Source organism: Sitophilus oryzae, unplaced genomic scaffold (genome assembly GCF_002938485.1).
Source record: "Sitophilus oryzae breed Bouriz unplaced genomic scaffold, Soryzae_2.0 scaffold_179_pilon_pilon, whole genome shotgun sequence".
NCBI classification, from domain to species: domain Eukaryota; kingdom Metazoa; phylum Arthropoda; class Insecta; order Coleoptera; family Curculionidae; genus Sitophilus; species Sitophilus oryzae.
In genome coordinates, this window is record NW_022146501.1 from 790491 (window position 1) to 810750 (window position 20260).

General features: G+C 31.9%; 1 protein-coding gene and 4 long non-coding RNA genes across 7 annotated transcripts; 3 read left to right on the plus strand and 2 right to left on the minus strand.

Annotated features, from left to right (window-relative positions):
• Window positions 1–331: 331 nt before the first annotated feature.
• LOC115882656 (T-complex protein 1 subunit gamma) lies at window positions 332–2749 on the minus strand. Its single transcript, XM_030900851.1, has 7 exons — window positions 2599–2749; window positions 2475–2536; window positions 1904–2278; window positions 1609–1845; window positions 1145–1552; window positions 881–1085; window positions 332–825 (listed from the first exon to the last, which is right to left on the minus strand). Exons 1-7 carry the CDS (start codon window positions 2633–2635, stop codon window positions 500–502), a joined length of 1650 nt encoding a protein of 549 aa, XP_030756711.1. The 5' UTR covers window positions 2636–2749; the 3' UTR covers window positions 332–499.
• Window positions 2750–2881: 132 nt separating this feature from the next.
• LOC115882657 lies at window positions 2882–4379 on the plus strand. The gene is made up of 5 exons (XR_004050222.1): window positions 2882–3389; window positions 3451–3528; window positions 3606–3944; window positions 4001–4194; window positions 4245–4379. It is a non-coding gene; the product is annotated as an uncharacterized LOC115882657 (long non-coding RNA).
• A 4736-nt stretch (window positions 4380–9115) lies between these two features.
• LOC115882658 lies at window positions 9116–12547 on the plus strand. 3 transcript variants are annotated; one of them, XR_004050224.1, is made up of 5 exons: window positions 9116–9570; window positions 9731–10039; window positions 10270–10422; window positions 10750–10915; window positions 11213–12547. It is a non-coding gene; the product is annotated as an uncharacterized LOC115882658 (long non-coding RNA). The 3 variants fall into 3 exon arrangements; XR_004050225.1 differs by having other exon boundaries at window positions 9116–9565; XR_004050223.1 differs by having other exon boundaries at window positions 9116–10039.
• LOC115882660 lies at window positions 12506–13472 on the minus strand. The gene is made up of 2 exons (XR_004050227.1): window positions 13007–13472; window positions 12506–12946 (listed from the first exon to the last, which is right to left on the minus strand). It is a non-coding gene; the product is annotated as an uncharacterized LOC115882660 (long non-coding RNA).
• An 80-nt stretch (window positions 13473–13552) lies between these two features.
• Window positions 13553–18553, plus strand: LOC115882659. Its single transcript, XR_004050226.1, has 5 exons — window positions 13553–13829; window positions 13918–14080; window positions 14589–14710; window positions 14891–17414; window positions 17508–18553. It is a non-coding gene; the product is annotated as an uncharacterized LOC115882659 (long non-coding RNA).
• The last annotated feature ends 1707 nt before the right edge of the window (window positions 18554–20260 follow it).

Genomic DNA, 20260 nt, shown 5'->3' on the forward strand with positions numbered 1-20260 from the left:
GTTTATTTTCTTTCTTCGCGTATGCCCTTGAAAATTATTGTTAACAAAATATTTTATTGTTCTTTAGAGGGAAAAGTTGAAGAATTATATTTCTTTAAAGAAAATATACCAGACGATCCAAAGAGATCGTTTATCTTGTTGCTAAGAAATTGTATGTTAAATTATGTGGAAAATGACATCGATCGTCATTTCCAAGTCTGCCGGCAACTTGACGCCGTTTTTTTCGAATTATACGGTATTATTTAATAATAAAAACCTTGGTTAACTAGACTTATAATTTTACAACAAAAATAATAGGGGATAGTTGGGTGTTTTTGACAAAAAGAAGAGGTATGAGAAAATTTTTATTTTAAATTAATAACTTCAAAAATACGTGCTAAATTTGAATTATAATTAAATTAAAACGATTAATTAGCGATACCGAAAATACTATGCCGGTACAAAACGCGTTCTGTTATATTAAACGTTACAATATAAAAAAGCTAGACACAAAAAAAACTTAATCTTGCATTGCCGCAGTCTGTTCTTGTATTTGACTGGGTGTATTGGGTTCCTTGTCCTTTTTCTTGGATCCCGACACAATATCATCGATACGCAACAGTAAAATAGCTGTTTCTATGGCAGTTTTGTACGTTTGTAGCTTAACAGCCAGGGGTTCCCAGATTCCTTTGTCCTTCTGCTCAACTAATTCCCCACTTTCACCATCAATACCCCACGTACAAGGACTGTTTTGATCGGTATGATTGGCGTGCTTCGCCCTCAAAGCCGTCAAAGTCCTGATAGTGTTCGCGCCGCAGTTTTGGGACAGCGTTCGAGGTATTATCTCTGTTCAAAAAAAAAACGGGTTAAAAAATCATTTTTTTAACCTACAAATCCTTACCCAAAGCATGGGCTAAGGCCCTGTAAGGCCCGTGAGTGGCTTTCTGTAAAAGTCTCTGAGCTACAGCCATCTCTATAGCCCCACCCCCAGGAACCAGACGGGGTTTCAAAACAATATTCCTGGCCACTTGGAGCGCGTCCTGGAGATTCCTCTCGGTCTCATTCAGGATGTCTTTGCTGGCCCCACGCAGAACGATAGTACAGGCCTGGAAATAACGTTAAAATTATAATAAAAAACGTTTAAAAAAAACAATTCAAAACTTACCTTAGGATTTTTGCATTTAGTGATGTAACAAAAGTATTCGTCACCCAATTTTTTGATTTCAAAGAGTCCCGCTCCAGTTCCAATGTCCGAGGCTTGTAGTTCTTCCGTTCTGTTCACTATGACGGCCCCACAAGCTCGGGCGATCCTGTTATTGTCAGATTTGCGAACTCTCCGAACTGCGCTTATTCCAGCCTTTAAAAGGAAATGTTGGGCCAAGTCTGACACACCCTTCTCTGTGAACACTACGTCAGGCTTCAAGGCTATAATATCATCGCACTGTTTTCTGACATGCTCTTCTTCAATCTCTAGCATCCTGGTAAAATCGCCTTCGGCAGTTATTTCTACATTGGTCTGAGATTCGCCCTTTTTGTACTCAAGAGAGCAATCCAATAAAATAATTTTTGGGTTCTAAAATATCGATGGATTTGTTTATGAAATAATAAAATAGTTTTAATAAGATTTACCTCAATATAACGCCTCATTTTGGGATGAGTTACATCCTTATTCAGCATAACGCCTTTGAGAATTTCTGAATCTTCCAAAGATCCGCCTGGTATTTTCTCTACTTTTGCATACCGTTTGATGTCAACTTCCGTCCTGCCGTTCTCCTCCAACATTACTGTCTGTACAGCATCCAGAGCAATATTCACAGCTAAATCAGACCACTTACTAATAAATTTAGTACCAATACAGCCTTTTACCTAAAATAACCACAAATATTTATTTTCTCCAAAACTTATTAAATTTTTTAATACATACAACATTAGCTAATGCTTTTTTGTCATTTTTATCAATAGAAACACTAAGCGGACCTTCCAGCAAAGCAATAATATCTTCTAAAGCTTGTCTGTACTGTTTAATAATAACGGTAGGGTGGATTTGTTGTTCTAGAAACTGTTCTGCCGAAGCTAGCATTTCTCCGGCCAGCACAATAACCGACGTGGTTCCATCTCCCACTTCCTCGTCTTGAGTCCGTGCGATTTCTATCATACTTTTTGCTGCCGGATGCTGCACAGTGATCTCACGTAGTATGGCGTTTCCGTCGTTGGTCATGACTATGCCCCCCATGGGGTCCATGAGCATTTTTAGCATCGCTTGGGGGCCGAGGCATGTTCGAATAACATCAGCGACTTGCTAGAAAACCCGTGTTAGTGAATTAGTTTACAAAAAAGATTATAGTAACAAAGACAAATTATGTCTGAGCAGTTGCCTTTGAGATATGCTTTTAGAAGCTAATTTATGAGTAAAACAACAAGGAATCTATGGAATAAATGAGGAATATGATGAAAGAATAGGCGTTTTCTTTAAATATTGGAGCACGTGCAATTACCTTCCCGGCGTTGATGTTTTCCAGCTGAACTTTGCGGCCTGACTCGCGCTTCGTATTTTGACCTGGGAGATACAAAAACTCATTAGTAACGTAGATAAACGTAAAAATATACTAATTCACTCACTCAACACTAAAATGGGAGCTCTTCCACCGCCCAACATTTTAATTTTTAATAATTTAACCACTAAAATGCAAGCAAAAACGAAAATTAGAAAAAATATACCTGTCGGCTGTCACTGTCAATTGTCATCCATCATAGAGGTTAACATTTTTGCCACCAGACGTCTCATGGCGTGTCTGATAAAAAAAATTAATTTAAACAATTTAAACGTATTTGATTTTAAGTAAATCTGTATAAATATTAAGTACCACTTTTATAAAATTCAAAATGATTGAAAAAAAGTGACAAAAAACATTCCCAAGTTTATAACTCCAAGCATTTACGGGGTTAATTGCAAGCGTCGCCTCTCCGACTAGACGAATCTTAACAATCCCCCCCGTAAACGAAGGTACCTAGGAATGCGGAATTTCGTGGTAGAACTTGACCGGCGCCTCGGCATCAAGACTACCTTGACAGACATCGTACGCCTGCAGACAATTCTCTAACAACAACTCAAGAGGGCTAAATTATGGGCTGGCCAGTTCCCATAACGTCGCATTCCTCAAGCGCCAGAAAGTTAGGATTAGAGTCTACATCGCACGCCGCGTCTGCGAATCCCAAATAAAATTCTTTTGTTTTTTGTATAAGTACTTATTTTTTGTCGGAAGCGACCGGTGAGATATTAAGGCAATGACGTATCCGAAGGTGTATTACTGGTTGCCTGGGGTCACAAATTATTTTTCCAATTAGTTTGCTGAACAAAGTTAAATTATTGCTTCCTAGATACTCGAAATAGAAGGTAAATTAAGGATAAGGTGATTTTTATGTGTTTTGTAAGGTATTTCATAGGAAATAAATATTATTTGGACATTTTAGAAAATGACATGTCAATTTCTCATAATGAATAGTTGGCTTCGAATATCGTAGAAGGACCAGAAAAAAAAACAATAAAAGGTATGAAACCGTTGTAATAAATAATATACGCGTTATAATACACCCAGCCACCTGTTAATTATGTATTTCCGTTCTAGTGTTCAGCTTCAAATAATACTAAAACAATAACCAAATCCTGCTTCGTAAGTAGTGTCCCACGTCACAGAAGTTCTAAAAAAGACCAATCGCTTGTTTCAAGACGAACTTAGAGCTATGTACTGGCAAAATTCAAGATATATGTGGAATAATTAATAGAGAGCGATACAAATATTCATAGAAATGTGATAAAAACTGTTGTGAGATATCGTAATAAGCTTGTAGGACCTGTGCAAAACAAATGTACGTTCAAACTGATCTGTAGTAAAAAGTAAAAAATAGTCTTACAACGAAGAAAACTGTGTAAATAATTCACATGAGAAATTATATTGGAAATAATGGTAAGTCTCTTTGAACATTATCAAGGTTTTTAGGAAAATGTTATTTGATATTGCAGAAGATTACAAATTCGGCAGGTTCCCCTAGTCTTTGAGGAAATGACACTTATTTCTCCAGCTGGCTTGATCCATTTGACTTTGTTATAGGATAAAATTGTAAGCAGTCTTCCCCTAGAGAAAATTCACATTATGAATCTGAGGCTGGGAATCCTTGGATCTGATTTTCTCATAACAATAATCTAGATATTCCAACGTAATGTAAGGTAGAGCATTTGTATACAGATAGTAAACTAGTCTCGTTAGTTCTAGATCCAGTTCTCCAGCGTAACTTTCAAAGTAAAATACCAAAGACGTGTTCAATATGAACAGTCAAATACAGAGGAACTATGGAAGGTAGAGGCAGATTATTCTTAAGATAAAATTGTAATCAGTGACTAATTTTAGGTAATTTAATTTGAATTTAAACTAATAAAATAAATTAAGCTACTTTTAAAGATCGTAATTATCTAATTATCTAGTTTAAAAAGCGTAGTTATCCTGCGCATCCGCCATTTTCTTTAGAAGTATTGTTTAATTTCGCTGAAAATTTCGAAGCGATACAAAAATGGTTTTTGCTCTGAACCACCTCGATAAAAGGTATAAAATCGTTTTATTAAATCTACCCATTATAATACAGTTAGAATATAGTGTTCGAAAAAAAAACAGCGTCAGCGATCAGTCAACGATGGCTACGAAATGAACATCGGTGCCTTTTATATGTAAAATTATATGGGAATGTCATCGATCGTCATCTCCAAGCCAACTGGATACCGTTTTTTTCGATCCTACGGTAATTAATAATTATAATAGTAAATGCAGGAAGTTTTTGTGAAGTTTTAATTTTTGTTCAACCAATCTAAGATAGATGTCACAACCGATTACAACTTACTTCAGAAAATATAAATCTTCCTTTGACATTGCGATTTCTAGAACTGCCGAGTCGACCACGTCCCGCCCTTCATAGCGATAACTACGGCCCATGTGGTAGTAGAGAAAAGGCATGGCATATGCCTTTTTATACCAACCAATATCTCTTTTTGGTTTGGAATCGTTACGCGGACGGGACGTCATGATCACCAATAAAAAAGAATTTTTTCTTGTTTCACATTTGACATTTCACGATTTCACACGATTATACGTAGGGATCATCCCTAATCCCTAATGTAATCATTGTAATCCCTACGTCCCCACTCCCTACGTATAATTCTTATTATTGGGTATTCCATTGGGTAATCTAGGCCCATTGCCTGGAAACTTATATGGTGAAATTTTGATAAAATAATTTAGTACTCACGTACTCACTAAAAACACGCTAGTGGTAGGAAAAATAATTTTTAGAGGTTACTAGATTATTTGGTTGCCTGTGATATGCATATACAAGGTGTTTCCTAATTAATCTAACGGCTTAAGGCGGGCTCTTAATAAGTATATTTATTTTTTTCTCGGCAACCGTTTGATGAACAAGAAAAACTCAAAAGACTAATTTTGTTAAAAAAGGATGGCCAGTCAAGAAAAAAATATATTTTCTTTAAAAAAGCAGTAGTGTACCATTTATGTTAAGCAAAATATCGATTTTTTTTTTAATTTTTAACACCCTGTAGATCAGAAAGGAAGTACTTCAGACCGAATGGTTATATAAAAATTGTTTTTAGAACACATGAGGAATCACACCACAATTTTTTAGACTAATTAGAAAACACCCTGTATATTGTCAACTTGACAATGATTGTTGATAAATCAAAAAATACCTTTTCTGTAAAAAAACCTGATTTTCGCAGGAAAAATTTTGATTTTTATTGAATTTGGGCCTGCGTTTGCAAATACTCGTTTGTTTTTGAATTTTCTGTCTGTCTAAATTTTAAATATCATAGTCAGAAATAGTTTTATTATTTATTAACTGTAAAAATGGTGTTTTCTTGTTGTGTTGCATCTTGCAAAGAAACTAACAAAACTGCAAAAAATGTACGTGTTTCCAAATGACGATAAGGTATGTATCTTAGATAAAAGAAAAATATATGGTATGTATTCGTTGTTTGATTTTTTTTTCGTTCGCTTTAAAATCTATAAGTCCCGGTCTATTTATTAGACAGCCAGTCGACTTACGATCATTTACATGAAACTCTGTAAAATAAATAAAAAAATAAATTGTAAAATATATATATTCTTATGTTTTATGAAAGTTACTCTGATATACTAATATATCAGTGTAGCTTTAAAAATAAATCCTTTGAATTCAAATATAAACATAAAAAACAGTTACAGCAGAAAAGGCGCAGGCGCTGGGTTAAACGTAGTCCCCACTAAAAACACGGAGGGGCGCTTTGACCCAAAATTTTACTATTAAGTTTCATATCTATCTTAATAGTAGATTATTTTCTTTTATCTATGATCTAGGGCAATCCCTAAGGGATGTGCGATTCTGTAAAAAGAATCGATTTTTTATCTAGATCGAACGACCGCGAATCGATACAAGAAAAATCGATCTTAGTGAGAATCGATCTTTTTTTTTTTAATTCAATTTTTGACTCTCGTTTTCCGTTTTTCGCAATTCAATAAATTAAAAATATATATTTATATTTTCTATGACCTTTTTACACACAAAGACACAAAACATAAAACAAAATAAAGTAAAATTAGATTTAAAATTATTACATTGACAAACGATTTCAGCATTTCACAAAAAATGCCAATTGCTATCCATGTATTCATGCATGGTGGGCGGAAAAAGGACTCTAGGGTGGGGATTCTTGACAGTTCTGTTTGACGATTCATTTGACACATTTGAATTTGATTTAAAATTTTGTGGATTTGTCAGGTTTTACGGAGCTTATTTTATGTTATTTATTATTTATTCTACACCAATAGTTGTATAAATAAAGGTAGTAAATCTCGACGGAAATTGTGGCAGAACTTAAAATAACTTTGACACTATTGCGTTTTATCGAGAATGACTTTAAAATTTGATTGTGTAGAGTGCGGTCTCGGTCAAAAATCGAGTGAAATAATGGGACAACTTTTCGCTAGTAAGTGTCTTAAGGCGGTCCCGTCTTTATAAGGCGTTTCCACAACCTAACAGCACAGTAACAGGTAGTGGAGAAAAGGGTATATTTTGACAGTAGCCGTTTCACCCTTTCAAAAAAGAAACAGACTCGAAATCACCAATTAAAAATAATATTTTCTTGTTTCATACGTCACTTTGCTCACATAATTTTTAATTCAAAAGGGTTTTTGAGTCCGGGACGCCGGATTTTTTTAAGAGTCCGGTTTCCGGGAAACTAACCGTAAAAACAACTCAACTTTGTTCAGTATTTTAATCGTTATATCTAAAATAAACTTACGTTAAACTAGTTCCGATGTATATATAAACCTTTGTTTTTGTACACGAAATTTGTACAATATGATCGAAAAAAACAGCGTCAGCGATGGCTACGAAATGAACATCGGTGCCTTTTATATGTAAAATTATACGGGAATGTCATCGATCGTCATCTCCAAGCCAACTGGACACCGTTTTTTTCGATCCTACGGTAATTAATAATTATAATAGTAAATGCAGAAAGTTTCTGTGAAATTTTAATTTTTGTTCAACCAATCTAAGATAGATGTCACAACCGATTACACCTTACTTCAGAAAATATAAATCTTCCTTTGACATTGCGATTTCTAGAACTGTCGTGGCATCGGCGGCCCGCAGTGGTCCCGCCCCTCATGGCGGTAGCTGTGATCCATGTGGTCAACGACCTCTAACCCAGTAATCCGGGTCAGAGGCCGTTGCGTCTGGTAGTAGCCAGGGGGGTGACAGTAAACCGGAAAATTGGAAACAGTTGTGGCGCGGTTCTACCCAGGCAGAAAGCATGGCCTTCTAGACTGTCCTGGACAAAAATCTGAATATTTCTATATGATTTCTGTCAATTTCTGCTACGGAACATTTTTATGCACGTCGGCGTCCTGTTCTTTTGTCTTTTGTCTGTGTGTCAGCGTCAGCTCCCGAGGCCTCTGGCAAGGTCGGGCGCCATTTTAATTTTTGCCGTTTAGATTTGATTGGAAGTTTTTTTCGGCTGAAATTTATAAGTACAAAGATGTTTTTTGATATAAAGTTCCTTGTTAACACTTTAATAAAGTATATATGATATTAATTACATGAAGAAAATGATGAAATCGACGTTTCTGCGTGTAGTAGGTATGGGCCATATTATATATAAAAATAGGTAATATATTAATTGTTTTTATATTTTTTTTAGCTTTAAACCCAAGGATCTTGGGATATTCTTTGCCAAGGATTTTTCCGTATCTCTACTTTAAAGACTGATCGGTGATTTTGAGCAATTGAAAGCAAGTTATACAAGGTAAATTATGATTATTGAACTATTATTAGCCTACATTAATTTTCTACAAGATGAACAGAAATGCGTAATTACATATCACATAGGTACCTATTATGTATTTTCATAGCAATAATGCTATAAATCTATGTATGTAGATTATTTTTAAAATACAAATGAGGTATTAGATGTATATGTATCATATTTTTTATTCATTTTATTTTCATTCAAGTCCTGTTTGATTTAATTCACAAAAGTCTTGTGTACCTATATTTATGTTTTTTACATATTTTTTTTTGATTCCAGGTTATGTGTGGGTTCCGGTTGCCTATTTCCTGCTTCCAGTTATTTAGTTGGCATACCCGTGAAGCTGTGAAAACATTTATGTATCTTCAAGTTTCTGTAAGTCAATGCACTGTTACTTTACTAATTCACTTTAACACAGCATCTCTGATATTATTTAAATAATTGTTATTGATACAGTAGTTTATTGGTTTATAGCTCTGTAATTGTGTTGATTTGCATATTTACATTGTTCTAAATTCCAAATAAATATTTTTGAGTAATTTTATTGCATTATTTACTACTAGAAAGAGTAAAAAGTATATTAACCCTCATTTAAACCTTCTGAACAGCTCGCCATTAAAAAACGGAAACGGAAATAAATTTCATAAAATTGAAATTGTCATGTCTATGTCATGTCAAATGTCCCAGCCGCCATATCTGAAAATTAGTTACCCAGGCAGCCACGCTGTTTCCCTAATTTAACATTGACTTGACACTTCTTCTTGTATTTATTATTTTATGGTAGTAGCTAAAAAGCATATGCCATATTATACTCTTTTCCAATACCATTTTTGGCTTGGAGTTGCTACGAGGGGCGGGAGCTGGGGCGGGACGCCCTGATCACACCAATTAAAAATATTTTCATGTTCCACACGAGTTACACTAGAAGATTATTTTCTTTTATCTATGAGTTACACGCATGAGTTACACGTAGGGTTCATGAATCATCCCTAATGCAATCCCTACGCAATTCCTATTGATTCCATGGGGTAATCCATATCCATAGACAAACAGTAAAATTAAAAGACTGCCAGAAGACATACGACGCGCAGGCAAATGTTCCTGTAGCGCATCGACGTAGTTAATCCCACTTATACTTTTCCAAATTTCCATACTGTTAGAGAAACATCAGAGATAGACAGATAACAGAAGTAATTGAGAAACATCTGGAGAAACATAAAAAATTATGAGAATATCGTATGGTAACAGTATCTCGTTTTCATTCTTTGATAGATGATTATTATTAATTTAATGATTAAAAATAATTTTGTTATGATAATAAAAATATTTTGCTAGATATAATTAACCTTAATAGTAAAGTGTTTATTTTGTTTTTAGTGTTTTAAGTAGGTTTTGTTTTAGACATGTTAATAAATACCACCAAGAGAACGGTGTCTTTCTGTGTCCTTCCACAAAAGAGGGGACCTGGATCATCCTCTATCTTTGATGTTCGGCTATCGAGGACCTGCATAGCATACATGGGTACCCAAGGAAGTTTACCACCCTCTACGTCTAGGAGCCGGTTGATGCTTAATCTTCGACCAAGGGTTAAATCAGCTGCAGGAAGATGAATACGCATCAGGAGACAAAGATTTATGATAAATGGAGGCTAGCATGACATAGTTTAGCTCTTTCTTGTATTTCTAATCACTACTTTACAAGGAATTAAAAGTAAGTTTTCTTTTAATTAATATAATAAAAAATGTACTTCTCATAGTTTTTGTTTTGTTTAATCACAGTAATAAATAAATCTAAAAAAAACAATAAAGAACACCTGAAATAAATTAATTTTTAATTTATTTTTAGTTCTGATTTACTGGTTGCCTATTCTTCACAAAAATAAATTTAATGCAGAGAACACAGTTTATCAAAGAACAATGTTTATTTGTTTTTTGTTTTAGGGATGAAAAATTTATGTTTTTTTCTCAGAGTTTTTGTGGAAATCTGCATTTGGTCTTCAAGGAGCTATTTGAATGGTACTTGACAACACGGCACTGCAAATATTACCACACTGAGACACTGGCTGTGTCAAACAATTTTCACCCTTAAAAGATGTAAGTTTCTTTTTGCAATAGAGTTTTTTAGTAGTACCGCATAGAAAAACGCGTATTGTAGTATAATATGTAGTAAAAGTATGTTGGTAATAAAGAGAAAAAACTTTTTTTATTATTTACTTTTTGAGTAAAATGCATTTTTTATAAAAAGTCCTAGAAATCAAAATGCGAACAAACACAAAAAGATATAAAAACAAACAAAACCTTATGAAGAATGCGTTTGTCTAAAAAAGGCTTTCCTTTTGTCGATATAGAATAATAATGTATTTTTGATGAAATTATTTAATTGTGTGTTTTCTTTCTAATTTAACAAGTAAAAAATTTCAGGTTTTCCCACTACTTCTGTTCTCAATATTAGAAAGAATATTCTGTGGCAATGTGCAGGTGGTTTTCAACAAGCACTTATAGGAATGGAATGTATCAACAGTACCATGCAGGAACTACTTTGCCGAGATATATACTGATTTCAGGCAACTATTCGTCTTAAAAAGATGTAAGTTACATTTTTTTTTTGGTAGATTTAATGTATGAAACAAGGGTATGAAGTACTCAGAGGTTTATGTTTTTAATGTTATTGAAAAAATTTTAACTTATTATTTTATTATAAGAAATTATATTAATAAAATTTAGTTCTGGCTGTGTACTAGTATTTTTATGTTACACAATCGCACAAGAAGAACATTTTTTTAATCATATTTCTTGGAGGCCGTTCAAAATTTTTCTGGTGGGATGTTTAGTAAATATTGTTTGTATGATGGAAACAATATTATACAATTATTTCTGTTTATAGGTTTATGGTACTGGTTCCGTAACAACTGCAGCTGTTATTGGTACTCCTATTTATTTGATCCTCCTGCGTATTCCCCATTGAAGATGTAGAACAGAACGCGGACTTAGGATAGGGACACTTCATTTTGCTCACACTGATCTCATTTTTTTAATTCTATGATTTTTTTAAGGTAAAATTTAGATAAAATGATTAAATTCTATAATTCGTACAAACGCCAATGTTTTTATATAATTTAAGTTAAAATCCAAATATTTATTTTTTTAAAACTAGTATATCGTCTAGAATATATTTTAGGTAATTCTAGTTGTAAAAAATTATGGAATTTAAAATTATCTAAATTGTATTTATGATTATTTGCAGTGTTAACCCAACAGTGTTCCACACAACCTGTTCAGAAAGTGGAAAGTTATTTCAAAATACAACATAATAGAAAATAAATATTTTAAATTGGATCCCAAAATAATTTTTAATGGACCAGTTCTGTGGACACTCTGTATGTCATATACTGTTATATAAGCGATTCTCTCTCTAAAAAAAGGATTTTAAATTCATATTTTTTATATCGGCATTATAAAAGCAAAAGTGTATTAAATGGCGAATGCGCCAGGAAAGGAGAATATTGAAATTCATAGATTTTTTAAAAAAATGTAAAAGTAAGATTGAGATATGATAAATTTTGTAATTTAAATATTAATTTCAATATAAATGCGTTTATTTTTATATATTTTAAGCAACAATATTTTAATTCAACCGGAATAATATTTGAATATTTGTTAAACTATCTTTTCTGAAATATGTCTTAGTTATAAAAAATTACAGGATTCAAAATTATCTAAATGTTATTCAACGATCATTCGCAATTTTAATGCTTTATAAAAGAATACGGGGTTTTCCACACAACTTGTTCAGAAAGTTGAAAATGTATTAAAAAGAAAATATATTTCAAAATACAACTTAATAAAAAATAAATATTTTGAAATGGATTCCAAATTAATTTTTAATGGATTTGTTGTGTGGGCACTCTGTATATGTCATATACCGTTATATTAGTGATTCTTTCTTTAAAAGAAGAATTTTTAATTGAAATTTTTTAAATGGCATTATAAAAGCAAAATTTTACTAAATGGCGAACGCGCCAGGAAAATAAAATATTCAAATTAACAGATTTTTTAAAAAATCTAAAAATAAAATTGAGATAAGAAAAATTTTGTAATTTAAATATTAATTTGAGTTTAAAAACTATCTTTTCAGAAATATGTCTTGGTTCACTTTTAGTTATAAAAAATTACAGGATTCAAAATTATCAAAGTTTTATTTGTTAAATCGTCTGCAATATTAAGGCTCTATAAATAATACAAGGTTTCCTAGAGCAAAATAAAACACTAATTGACCACAATACATCAAAACGCATCATCATTGCTCACCGAGTTAGCTTGATCTTCAGATGATTAAAACTAATGTCCGCTCGGTCACTGTCATCATATTTTAGTTAACAAATTTGAGTTGTCTTAACACAGTCTTAATATAATTCCTTAATTATGATTTTCTTTTTAAAGAGTATAAAATAATAATCATATTAATATATGGCCATTATAGACCATCTTAGCATTAAATAAATTCTATATTCTACACCAGGCCTAGGCTATAGAATTTTTTTAAATTTGGTCTCAAATCTGGTCCAATCTTTGCTGTAAATTTGTTAAAGTCACCTCTGTACCTTCTACTAAATCATGCCTAAAATATGTCTTGTTAGTGTATTCTAGACATTTTTGTAAGTATTATAAGAATTTGTACGTGTCTTGTTTGTGTAAATCAGTGAGAGCAATTTTCATCCATTTACAACATTCCATTTTAGGGCATTGTACTCCAGCATATTTCCAATCATATCCTCGATACAACAAGGATTACATTTTACTGGATGTGCCTTTGTGATGTAATGATAAATCCATGCGGTTACGAAAACTGTTTAAATTCTTTTTTCTTGTAAGTCACTCTCTCTTCTAAATTCTCTATTCTTTCTTGTAAGAATCTTGACCAGAAATTCAGTATTAATGTATAGAGAATTATAATAAAACTAGTCTGTATACTTTTTCTTGAATCTCCAGTGTTCTTGATATGGAAGGGTTGGATTTATTGAGATTTAGCACGTAAATATCAATGATATTTATCTAGATCACCAAATTTTAAAATGTTTTATTTGATTTTAGTCTTTAAACATTGTTTAAACGTATTTTAATTTTAAAATTGCCGTATTTGTTTATTTATATTGTTGTCTTTGTCTAATAATTATCCATAGATTATAATTTGATCTCTCCTAATTATTTTTTCAGAACACTGGCCAAATGTTCCTGACCTGTTCAAGCCATTGAAAAATAAAGAAGAAGAATATTTATAAGATCTGTGGTTGCACATGGTTAGGAACAGAAGTATTGAAAAGAAGAAGAACAATACTTCTTATGATTCTGTGGTTACGAATCTATTATTGCCTAAAATTCGAAAAAGAAGAAGAACGCTAGTGGCGCTATTGTGTCAAAAGTGAGGAAATTTTGAACTAAAAACTAAAATGGTTGCCAATATGTTTGCATTTATGTGAAGATCTAAATTAAATCTTAGTTTTGTAAGTATAAAACGAATCGAATCGTTACAAAATCATGATAAACATATAATACACACACTATTTCAGTAGAATAAATATTTTATTTTAGCGCAGCATTGGTTATACAGCAAAAAAAACATCATGACAGGACGACATTTTCCGTTGTTGGAAGTTCCTTTACAATTTTTCTGATTTTTTGGTAGAAAAAGTGGTTCTTTTGTACACTATTTGAGCTTATTCTGTTCCGTAAGCCTGCTTAAACTCATGTAAATGTAAGTACCCGTTATTTTGCTTGTTTTTATAGTTTTTTTTCACTTTGAAATATTTCAATTACATCATCATTTAAAGCTTATAAATTTTTCCAATTTTCCTCATTTTCTTTTTCAAAATCGAGTGTATGGGAATATATATACATTCCTTGATGTCTCTATTGTACAATAATATTAAAGTTACTAAGAATATTGCTTTCTATTTACAAATATTTGATATTTTTTTGGCCATTTTTTTGATTGTGTTTAAAGATGTCCTTTTTTTTCTGAAGAGTAATTTTTTAAGAGTGTTTATTTGTACAGGGAATCAAGCTATTTTCTACGTCTTTTAAAATAAGTCAGTGTTAGTATACCTAAAGGGGCCCACTATGTGCTCAATAATTACATAATTGTTTCAGATAAAAACAAACCTTTTAGCATTTTTACTATACACTGTCGTCGTCATATATCGTAGTTTATACAAATTTGCATTGTTTTAATTATAATGCTTTAATTCAATTATCTCTTTTAGGAGTATTATTAATAATACACACTCAGCATGTACAGGCCACCTAAAAGACAGGACTTGGATCACCTCTGTTGTTTATCCATCATTCTGGTTTACGAAATTGGTTTTTCATTATTCAATTAAAAGTAAGTTTATTTTATTATTTAAAAACAATTTCAATAAATTTTAATTTTTTTCAATAAATGATTATTAACAGACTAACCGTAATTTTAAGATATATTTAATATTAATACGAAACAAAAAAAAAACGTAATTATTATAGCATAATTAATAAAATGTAATATTATGTATTTCTTTTTTTACAGAGATTGTGCAATAACTCAATGGATGTATACAGTTCCAGGGCAGTACATTTATCATTTCAATTGATATTATGAACAATGCATCAGGACTTATAAGTAAATCTAAAAATTTTATTTCTTTTGTGTAAATATATTTTTATTTGTTTGCTATTGATGTTCATTAGTAGATTTCATCATTTTTAAATTTAAGTAAGGAAAAATTTCCAATGGGTGCTATTTTTATGGTTCCTTATTATCATCGATAAATTCAGAGCAGTGATTTTTAATTTAAGCCTATTTATGGCTGTTTATTTTTGATACAATACCATCTATTTAGGTTGTTTTTGGTTTACTTTCATTTCTTTATAATTGCTTGACTTTCATATATTGTTAATTGTGGAAATAACGTCATCATTTATCAATTCCATACATTATTCCCTTGATTGTATTTCTATAGGTCTTATTTGTTTGGTAAAATATACCATTACTTAGAATTTATTTCGTTTTCCTATTAACAGCTTGACTCCCATATTTTCTTCATTATTGGAATAATAACATCATTTATTGATTCTATAAAATATTCTTCATTGGCTCTATTTCTATAAGTATTCTTTTATTTGTATTAGTTTTCTTATGGTATCATTCTTCTAGTATTTTTTGTGCTTGTGTGATTCCTTGTACAGAATTTATGTTTTGATGGATTCATTTTCATGTCATTTTTTTCAGATCATATTCCATGAATTGCCATAATTTTGCGGATTCTCTTGGTTTGGTTTCTCTGTGTTTAAATATAATTTAAATACACAGTAACACACTTAAAAATCTCAGAATAAGGACTAATTTCCATCTAATTTCCTACTAATTCCTGGCGCATTTGCCATTTATTCAAAAAAACTGTCTCGTCCACATAATTCACTTCTAGTTTTTCTAGCATTTTTTCCAATGAATTTTCCGGAATAACATCGACTCCAGAGCATCATAACTAGCCTCCCCGAAGAGGAGGAGACCCGGGTCACCCCCTAACCCTGATGTTCGGGCATCGATGACCTGTGTAGCATGCAGAGGTACCCAAAGGAGTCACCACCCTCTGGTTTACGAGCTAGGTGTTCTAACGCTAGAGGCTTCGGCCGGATACGACCTGGCACCCAAGCTACGAGACTTCTTCGTGCACGTATCCCGTGACGTCTCGACAATAGAGGGGGCGGGATATCGGACACATTGAAGACGATGAGGGGGGTCCGCCTGTAGGGGGTCCCGGTGGATGTCCGTTCGATGGGTGACGAGGGTGACCCGAGACGAGGCTGCTTAGCTGGGATGGGAACTGACTGGCGAGGCTTAATCGTCGGACAAGGGTTAAATCTGATGGAGGGGGGCGAACTTATATGCTCTGGAGGATTTTTCTTATGTGCTTGATGTCATATTTTTACTAGATATTCTTTAGAGGAGACTAAGCATAATATTTGGTCAATTTTCCAGTTCTTAAAGACCACATACTTCTTTAGTTTCTTCTCTTGCTTATGGCCTACCTCAATTTAAATATTTTTGTCTTTTATATTTTCTTTATTGGAATATTACCATTCGTCAATTCTATAAACTCTTCTAATGACTAGCTTATATATTTTTATTGTGTCTTTCTTCCGATACTTTTTTAATGCATAAAAAATTAATTCTATTGCCTGTATGGAATTATTGCTTATCCATTGTCATCTTATTTTTTTCCATTGTCATCTTATTTTTCCTGAGATTTTCCCTCATTTTCATGCCATTTTATCCAATGCATAATAATATCTCTCTTTTAATATAATGTTTCCCATATTTTCTTCATTGTGCGAATGCAATCATTCATCAATTCTATAAACTCTTCCATTGATTGTATTTCTAGGTCATTTTATTTGTATATAATTTTATATTTTTTTTGTCATTCTTCTGAGACTTTTCTAAGTTCATCACACATTTTTATGGAACTTTTTTAATTCCATATACCTATCTCTGTTTCTTTATTTGTCTCACATATTTTCATTCCGTGAAATTTTCTATTAATTTATGTATTTCTGGGTTATCAGCCATTATTTAATTAAAAAAAAATAATTCTGTATCTCTAGAGTTCTCAAGGTATTTTATTTCTATTGGAATCATTTTCATGACTTTTTTCAATTCATCATTCCATACAGAGGAAAACCCTGACTAAATTTTATTTTTCTTAAATATAATTTATTATTTTTCTCTTACATTGATTGTATTTCGAAGTCTTCTCTTTTATTTGTATTATTATTTGTTTTAATGCCATTCTTCTAAGACTTCAAGTCTTTTTATTACCTATATAGAACTGTATAATTTTGGATACATTTTCTAATTGATTTTCTTTTCGTTCCTTTTCTAATTTCCTTTAAAATTAAGTTTTTGAATGGGATATTGTATTGCTTTGGGACAGCTGCGCTTCAACTCAACCACCCTCTTCAAAATGCCAGTAGCTGCATTAAATTCAACATTGAACAGTGGATTCAGAATAAAATTCATCATTGAAGAGGAACTAAATAAATAATTTGAGGTAAATAACACTAAAAATGTTTATTATTAATACGTAATGTAAAACTTGATGTGTATGAGTCTAAGTTAGTCTAATTTTTTTTTTTAATTTCAGATCATCAAATTTTTGGAAATCATTCTGTAATAACTGCAGCTGGTACTGGTACTTCTATTTTTCCTGCATTGGACACTCCACCAAGACACATCTGGAAGAAGACTTTTTGAAGAAGAAATTGGCCTTTACTTTTTTTTGGAAATTCAAAAAGTAAAACTTTGAAACGTTGATTTCTGTAATTTATACATAAACTTTTTTTTTAAATATTTAAGTTACAAAAATTCTTATATTATCAAGAATATATTTTAGTAGATTCCAGTTGTATAAAAACAGAGAATTCACGACTATCAAAATTTTAATTTTATTTTTAAACAGTTTCTTGGAACTTTAACCTGTACAATCAAAAAATTTTCTGATCAAGTAGGCTTTGAGCATTGATATATAATTAATTTTCTATGAGGAATTACTTTAAAATTAATATAATTTTTTATACTCCAAAGAATGTTACGTTATATTCAATAATTAGAGTACTATTTATAATTATTTTGGTTATGGATAAGATATTTATTGAATATGTTGTTTTAGTTAAGTTGTAATACAATATGATCGAAAAAAAACGGCGTCAGCGAAGGCAATGAAATGAAGATCTCGTACATTTTATATGGGATATGTAAAATTATATGGGGATATTATCATGTTCATTTCCAAGCCAACGGGACGCCATTTTTTCCATCATACGGTATATGATAATATAAAGACTCCCAAGTGTATAAATGAGTCCGAAAATAAAAATATACAGTGTGATCAACACTAGGGATGGATGATTAGAATCATAAAGTAAAAAACTGTTTTTTACATGTAACAGACAATTTTTTTACACAAAATTATTTTTGTTAGTACAAAATCCCTAGTTTTATACAAGGTATATTAAGATCGCTGTCATTTTATATGTAAATTTATATTGGAAATTTCAGAAACTGTTACTTCAAAGCCTACCGGATGCCATTTTTTTTTCGATCATACGGTATAATTGATTTATGTTTACATTCTATTGTTAATATATTTTTTATTTTGTGCAGGAATCTACATCCCATATGATCGAAAAAGACGGCGTCTAGTTGGCTGGGAAATGACGATCGATGACATTCTCCATATACTCTTCCATATAAAATGACAACGATCTTCATTTCATAGCCATCGCTGACGCTGTTTTTTTGTCATATTGTATAAGCAGAAATAATACCGTATGATCGAAAAAAACGGCGTCGGAGATGGCTTGGAAATTAAGATCGCTGTCATTTTATATGTAAATTTATATTGGGAATTTCATCAACTGTTATTTCAAGGCCTACCGATTTTTTTCGATCATACGGTATAATTTATTTATGTTTAGGCAATTTATTGTTAATATATTTTCTATTTTGTGCAGGAATCTATGTACATACCATATGATCGAAAAAAACGGCGTCTAGTTGGCTGGGAAATGACGATCGATGACATTTCCCATATAATTTTCCATATAAAATGGCAACGATCTTTATTTCATAGCCATCGCTGACGCTGTTTTTTTTGTCATATTATATAAGCAGAAATAATACCGTATGATCGAAAAAAAACACGTCTAGTTGGCTGGGAAATGACGATCGATGACATTTCCCATATAATTTTCCATATAAAATGACAGCGATCTTCATTTCATAGCCATCGCGGACGCTGTTTTTTTGTCATATTATATAAGCAGAAATAATACCATATGATCGAAAAAAAAACGTCGTCGGAGATGGCTTGGAAATTAAGATCGCTGTCATTTTATATGTAAATTTATATTGGAAATTTCATCAACTGTTATTTCAAAGCCTACCGGAGGCCATTTTTTTATCATACGGTATAATTTATTTATGTTTAGACATTTTATTGTTAATATATTTTCTATTTTGTGCAGTAATCTACATACCATATGATCGAAAAATAAAACGGCGTCTAGTTGGCTGGGAAATGACGATCAATGACATTCCCCATATAATTTTGCCTATAAAATGACAGCGATCTTCATTTCACAGCCATCGCTGACGCTGTTTTTTTATCATATTGTATAAGCAGAAATAATACCGTATGATCGAAAAAAACGACGTCCAGATGGCTTGGAAATGACTATCGATGACATTCCCCATATAATTTTGCATATAAAATGACAGCGATCTTTATTTCATAGCCATCGCTGACGCTGTTTTTTTGTCATATTGTATAAGCAGAAATAATACCGTATGATCGAAAAAAAAAGGCGTCCAGATGGCTTGGAAATGACTATCGATGACATTCACCATATAATTTTGCCTATAAAATGACAGCGATCTTCATTTCACAGCCATCGCTGACGCTGTTTTTTTTATCATATTGTATAAGCAGAAATAATACCGTATGATCGAAAAAAAAACGTCGTCGGAGATGGCTTGGAAATTAAGATCGCTGTCATTTTATATGTAAATTTATATTAGGAATTTCATCAACTGTTATTTCAAAGCCTACCGGAAGCCATTTTTTTTTTGATCATACGGTATAATTGATTTATGTTTAGGCATTTTATTGTTAATATATTTTCTATTTTGTGCAGGAATGTACATACCATATGATCGAAAAAAAAACGGCGTCTAGTTGGCTGGGGAATGACGATCGATGACATACCCCATATAATTTATCCTATAAAATGACAGCGATCTTCAATTCACAGCCATCGCTGACGCTGTTTTTTTTTATCATATTGTATAAACAGAAATAATACCGTATGATCGAAAAAAACGGCGTCCAGATGGCTT